This window comes from Myripristis murdjan, chromosome 10 (assembly GCF_902150065.1).
Source record: "Myripristis murdjan chromosome 10, fMyrMur1.1, whole genome shotgun sequence".
NCBI classification, from domain to species: Eukaryota; Metazoa; Chordata; class Actinopteri; order Holocentriformes; family Holocentridae; genus Myripristis; species Myripristis murdjan.
This window is the reverse complement of record NC_043989.1, coordinates 22,965,167-22,972,221: the sequence shown is the minus strand read 5'-3', so window position 1 is coordinate 22,972,221 and position 7,055 is coordinate 22,965,167. Positions and strand designations below refer to the sequence as shown.

The 7,055-nt window shown below is 42.6% G+C and overlaps 1 protein-coding gene across 2 annotated transcripts in view; it reads left to right on the top strand.

The window, feature by feature from the left end:
* Positions 1 to 255: 255 nt before the first annotated feature.
* Positions 256 to 7,055, top strand: part of trpc7b (transient receptor potential cation channel, subfamily C, member 7b) — a 58,079-nt gene continuing 51,279 nt past the window's right edge. The window contains exon 1 of one of the 2 annotated variants that reach the window (XM_030061276.1): positions 256 to 740. In XM_030061276.1, the coding sequence (XP_029917136.1) occupies positions 256 to 740 (485 nt within the window). Of the gene's footprint in view, positions 747 to 7,055 lie in introns of both variants that reach the window. The other variant, XM_030061274.1, reaches the window with a different exon arrangement.

The following is a 7,055-nucleotide window of genomic DNA, read 5'->3' as shown; positions in this document are numbered from 1 at the left end:
GTAAATGAATGTAGCTCTGAAGACAACGCTTTTAAATTTTGTTCCTTTTTTGCAAGGTGCTGGCTTGTTGCGCGCGCACTCCAGTATTCTCTAATTAGCGCGCGCACTGTGTCCTAGGGGTTGCTAGTTTTGTCGATGCTGCGTGGCTGAGAAGAGGCTTACGCGGTTGAAACTTTGACAAAGACAGTTAAATGTCTGCTACTTAACTAAAATCATCATTTTCGAAGTATTATATGCTGCTCACGAACTATTCCGATGTCTGACGAGGGAGAAGAAAGCGACAGCGGCGAGAGAGCGCATTTCTCCGAGACTCCCTCCCCGCCTCTGTCCGTTGGTCCTCCTGGAGGATCTCCTTCCCCTCCGCGGCCCCTAGACTTCTGCTCCTCCACCTCTCCGTTGCTTGGGGATCCGGAGACGCCTTACCTCGCCTCACCGGAGCGCCTTTGCACGTCTCCAGAGCGCACCATACCCGGGGACTCCCCACACTTGACCCCGCCAAAGTTACACCACCTCTCCGGGGATGCCGGTTCCCCATTCCGCCGGCGGGGAGACGCGCGGCTAGTGGCGGTGGACGGTCTGTACGATGAGCCGCTTCCCAAGCGCAGGGGACGAGATGCGGCGCTCGCTGATCGCTCTCAGCACCGCGGACAGCGACTCCGCCGCACACCAGAGCTCTCGGATTATGGGAACCACTACTCGGACCAGCTAGACAGTGAGCTCAACTCTGAAGCCCGGCATCAGCAAACGTGAGTCCCCCTTTTTCATTCAGCCACAACTTTTATCCACCTGTCCAGAAACATAATAAGTTTTGTGGCTCTGACCTGTGAGATCTGGTCTGATTTGGGGTGACTGAAAACGCCTGCTTTGATTAATAGGATCATAATGCATATTTTGAACCTAGACTCAGAGCGGTTTGATGCACGGATGGATGTTTAACAGCAGTTTAAAATTTGCAAGGCTACTGAGAGAGAAATGGACACTGAATCAAGTGCAACTAATCCACCTGAAACCACAGTCCATACAAAGATATATTTGGACAGCGTACATTTAAGCAAATATGATTTTCACTGCGCGTGTGGTATTCAGTAATGAGGGCTATTACTTGTGAGTGCACCTCTGTGGTCCTCACTCAGCTGTACTTTTTAGGTCCGCTATTGATGTGGTCAGAGGGGATTTCACTGTGATCCAAAATCATGCTCTTCACCCCCTGAAGATGATGCATTTGGCAATCAACATGTATTTTTTTGCAGTACACTGCTTATAAAGTCAATATTTCTTTTAACATGGTGTTGGCCTGGCTTTAGAAGGGGGGACTTTGCAGCTGATTCATTAACTGCCTTCATTAAAAATCCCATGTCCCCCCTTCCCTGCACATCCATGTCATTCTATCCATAGCTTTTCTCAGAGGGGTTGGGGTAATTATGTTGTACAGTGATGAGTGGTGTGTGCTTTGTAAAGTCATGCATGTCCATTTACGCATGTGTATATTTGTCCATGGTAGTATGTTTGCCTCTGTGTATGTGCATGTGTGCGCGTGTGTGCATGTGTGTCTTGATTAAGTGTATATTAGGAGTTGCACCACAACCCCTAAGTTGCCCTTGAATTGAGAGACAGCATCTTGATTGGTTCCACTGAGATGAATACATAAGCACCAGTCAACAGGGATTTTGTGTGTGTGTGTGTGTGTGTGTGTGTGTGTGTGTGAATTAGTGAGAGGGAGAGTGAGAGAGAGAGAGAGAGAGAGAGATTGGGTCAAGGCCATGTGACACTGAGGTAGAGCAGACTGTGAAAATGAGCTTGCCCACTGCACCCACACAGCCTCACCCACTCTAACATAAAGGCAAAAAATAAATAAATAAAAAAGGGGAATTTCACTCCTTGTAAAACAGTGACTGGAGTCCCTTCTGCCATATTGAGAATCTATTCCTCTTTTCTTTCCCACAAATTTTCTTAATGTTTGGCAACTTCAGTGTAAAATCAATAGATCATTTCTTGGAAACCAGAAAATGCAATCCATTGTACACATGTAGGAAATGAGCATCAAGACAGGAAGGAGACAGAAACAGTGACAGCAGTGGATGTTACAGTGCTGCCAGCCCAGCTATGGCCATCACATATTGAGAATGGTGGGCCTCTGTTCCGTCTTTGATCTTGTCTGGTCCATCTCTTTGATATGGCTGTGTTCAGCTTAAAAGGCCCTGTACTGGAAAGAAGCATCTCTGTTCTTACTGATGAATGTATGAAGCCTGTATTTGTGTGTGACGGAGAAAGAGGGTAGGAGAGGCTAAACATGCCTGTTTCTCATTACTGGTAAAATGTGGTGAGCAGCTCACCTTTGATCTCAAAAACTGGCAACTTACCGAATGACAGAATATCTTTGCCTCTTTGTGCATATGACAAAAGAGACAGAGAGTAAGACACAGAGAGAGGTCACAGTGTAACTCTTCTGATAAAGTGCTAACTCATTTGTCCATGATGTAAATAAAATATTGCAGTTTTGTCACTTGTTTTCCTCAGAACACATCCATCCTCTTTTTCTTCTTCAGTTCAAAAGTAAATGACCATGCCCTGTTGTTTGTTTAATCCAAATGCAAATGATTGCGCCACCCAAACTCAACCAAGTTCAACCATGGCATAAAGGACTTTATGATCATTATTTAAATTGTTTTTGCAGAGTTCATTATTGAAATACTGATAGCATTCATTCATTTTCCAAGCTGCTTATCCCAATTACAGTCACAGGGTGCTGTAGCTTATCACTCATCGGATGGAAGGTATGGATAAAACCCTGGACAGTTCACTTGTCTATTGCAGGGCAGACACACAGACAGACACATTCACACCTAGGAGCAATTTAGTTTCTTAGTATTTTAATCACTTCTCCTGATTTACATGTGTTTAAACTGTGGGAGGAAACCGGAGCTCCCAGCAGAAACCCATGAAAACACGAGGAGAACATGCAAACGCCACACAGAAAGGACCCTGGCTGGCCAGCTTGGAATCAAACCTAGGGACATCTTGCTTTGAGGTGACGCACTAACCACTGTGCCACCCTAAGGCCAACAGCATGTCATAGCTAAATTAGATTTTCAGCATATGTTGAAGCTGTAAGTGGTTTGTTTATGTTTCATGAGTGTCCTTCAAAAACAAGGATACAAGGAAGTTTATTAATAGGACATTTTTAAATGATTAAATTTTTACCCTTATTATTAAACCCTTTAATCTCCAAAAATGTGGTGGATTTCCCCTTTTTTTCATGACTCGTGACTTGACTCAAACTGGAACACCGAGGATTTGGACTATATAGACTTGTGCATTAACTGCCTTTGGACTCAGAAGCTCTACTGAGGACCTGCTCACAATCTGCAGCATGCAAAGAAACTCACCGATTAGCTTTCCCCATACAGATTTTACAATGGATTAAACTAAGACCTCAGGTAGATGCTCGATCTGCAGGTGAGCAATTGAAGAAAAGACAGGTACATCAAATTCTAATAGACATCTGTCAAGGCTGCATCTAGAAAAGTAAGTAATAATTGACAGTAAAAAAAAAAAAAAAAAAAAAAAAAAAAAAATGCTTATTAACAATTTTCCATGTGACAATTTCTAGGTTTTTGGGTAGAGAGGAGCAGATGATGTCTGTATGTTGGGAGTGACTGACATATCTCAAGTACATAGTTTCACTATATTGCATATAGTTTCACTATGTTTAACTACACTGACTGTAGAAAATCCACCTGCTGATCCCAAAGTGCTGTGGTAGCAGGGTGTTGCTGTAACAAAGAGGAACTGCTGAGCACATGATTTAATTCATGAGTTTACTCAGCCACTGTAGTTAGAAAATGAGTGAGGTACTTGGAGGCATGGAGGTGTTGAGGCAGTATGTGGAGGTACTGTACCGTGCACCAGCCTTCAGTTGTTTGATGGTTGCTTGATCTCTACTGTACTGCCTGGAGACCCTTGCATACTGGATCTCCCTTATAGAGGGCTCTGTGCAGTGTGTAGTGGGCTACTGAAAGCATTTTACACAAATACACACACTGCTCGGGTCTTAGAGAGCTGCTCTTGTCAAACATTTAATAATGGCAATGCATTCATGTAGAAAATACTGCTGACAATGTATTTTAATCAGTTTAGCACAGGGTTACAAGTGCTCTATTTATAAAAGAATTTATTTGCTGTCAAAAAAAAAGTTTCCTTCTCGCCACAAAAAATGCAACTCAGAATTTGTATTCAGTGTTTCTAATTCAATACACAATGGAAATGGCTAATGTGATCTGAAAGCTAGAAAGAGTTTCATTTTCCTTTTGCAAGTTCATATCTGAGCAAGCAGTTAGAATTAATTCACATAATAAAATTATGATAGGGTGGCCTGGTGGTAGGGGAGACCATCCTGTAACTCCAAAGTCACAGGTTCAATCTATGCATCAGCCATATCTCCCAAGGTCTGTGCTACTCAGTCTTTGTAAGTCTCTCTGGAAAAGAGCAGTAGCAAAACGCCTAATATGCCACGAATGGAGTATTTCTCAATATGGGTTATAATATATTTTTGTGTCTTCCAGAGGACAGGTAGAGAAGTATTTTAATAATCAATCAAGGATGTGTTGGATGGTGATTTTACCCTTTTGCACATCACATCTAAACAATTGTCTACAGCACAGAGCCAGTTCTCTTATGTTCTTGAGAAGTTTGTTCTCTCTAACACAACTTTGGAAGGACACAAGTACCAACAAGGACACAGGCACCGACTCAGAGTGCTTTGATTTCGTATTCACCTGTGGTCTGGCGATCTGATGGAGGGGAGCTGTGCTCCAGGAAAGCTAAAGAACTACAGATGGATGGGTCATGCCACTGTCTTGTAAACTTGTGGCTAGGGCACCAAGTGCCAACTCGTTTAGCATTCTTGCTTACATAGAAAAAGACAACTAGAGTTGCACGACACTGAACACTCATTTTGCTGAAAAATCTCTCACACTTGGCTTCCTGCTCTCTCATAGATGCCTTGTTATGTATTTTTGGTGTATCTCTAGGAAGACTAGGTTGAAAATACATCCATGCACGGACACAAACACTCAAACACTTGCACTCACTCACCTTTGCACAGAAAGTACATACTGTATGTATATGAATGCACGTACAAACCCTATTTCATCTCATTTATAGTATTCTATTTTCTCTATATGTCTCAGACTTTCTCTGTTTCTCTCTCTCTCCCTTAGTCGCTTACCTCTCGTCTCTTTCTCTCTCATTCCGTCACTTTTCTTCACTCACAGTATAGCCATCATTCCCTCTCCCTATCTCTCCTCTGTCTCTCTTTCCATTCGTCTCTGTGATTGTAATTCCTCTCACAGTAATGATACAGGTAAATTCTATTTCAGATCAGAATCACAAACAAGCAAAAGCAGACAAAGATAGATGGAGCGGGTGGGTGGGGAGGGATGGAGAGGGCCGATTCATTACCTGACCATAAGGTTATCTAGATGGGCAGGCAGCCAGACTGGCCCTCCATTTATGAAGAACCCCCCTGCATGCTCACAGATAAATGGCACTCTGATGTGGTTGCACACATGCAGACACAAAAATATGTATATCCGTGCATGTATGGGGTTGCACTACAGTTCATGTGTATAAAAGACAATGTGTGTGTGTGTGTGTGTGTGTGTGTGTGTGTGTGTGTGTGTGTGTGTGTTTGAGAGAGAGTGAGAGATTATTGGAAATTTTTCCCTGTGCCATTGATTGCAGCTCAAGGCGCGTACAGCTCTGATTGACTGGATAAATCGAAAATCAAGAGCTATAGGCCTTTTATACCCTTTAATTGCACACATGAACTCTCTCTCTCTCTCTCTCTCTCTCTCTCTCTCTCTCACACACACACACACACACACACACACACACACTCACACACTCACACACAACACACACACACATTAATCTCCCACAGTGGGTTTGCATTGGTGAGCTCTCTTCATTTCTCGGTTCCACATCCTTTCATGCCCCCAGGGAATATTTCCACCATGAAGAGGTTTCCATTTTCACCTGTACCTCCACTGTCCAGCCCCCTGGAAAAATACACACGCACGCACGCACGCACGCACGCACGCACGCACGCACGCACGCACGCACGCACGCACGCACACAGACACACACATTTTATCACACCATTGAACCATGAGATAGAAAGCTGACATGAATCCTTTTAGCCTACTTTAACATATTTCACTACTTTTAATAGGACAAAAAATAATTATTTGACTGGGCTTATAGCCAGATTCATTTAGGCTATCAATCATCTCAATTTCCTTTTTCATCAGTCCCAAATACTAATACAGTGCAGATTTAGTCAGGTCTATCACTATTATTAGCTACTTTGTTTTTTAAACTATGCAGAATCAATAGAGAACCTTCATGTAAATCTGATTTTTGTGATTGTTTTCAGTATCTTGGTTGGTCACTGGCAGCCACACTCTGCCACTTGTTGTAGGCTACCATTCTCTGAAAAAACTATACATCTTTGACAAAACAGTGGCTTGAAAGGTTAATCCAAATATTTTGAATTTATATAGAGAATTAATAGTGTTTAGTTCCTTCAGTGTTAGAATGACATTAAAAATGCATGCTATATGTCTTCTATGAATGGGGGAATTTTGATTGAATTATTCATTCATTGCAATAGTGTTTTTCCCCTGTTCTATTCACTGTGCCTCCTTTCTCACAGCTTGCAGAGACAGATTGGTTATTCCAGGTACATTTGCAGCAAATTTATCTCTCTAATCTACTTTAAGGGCAGTTGCTATCCTATAATCTATGCCCTTCGATCTTTGGAGTACTGTGAATCACCTCACAGTGAGTTTCTATTAGATGTTTGCTGCCAATCTTTCTCACTGCTACAGAATCCAAATGCCGTTCATAATACAGAAGTAGGTTAAGTACAATGTTGGGCCATGATTTGTGAAAGTACACAGGACATATGTTGGTATGGTACTGTGCCTCACAAACAGTTCTTTTGTCCTTGCTTGTACACTTTTGCCAAAATCCAGTAATGCCTTGGGGAAAAA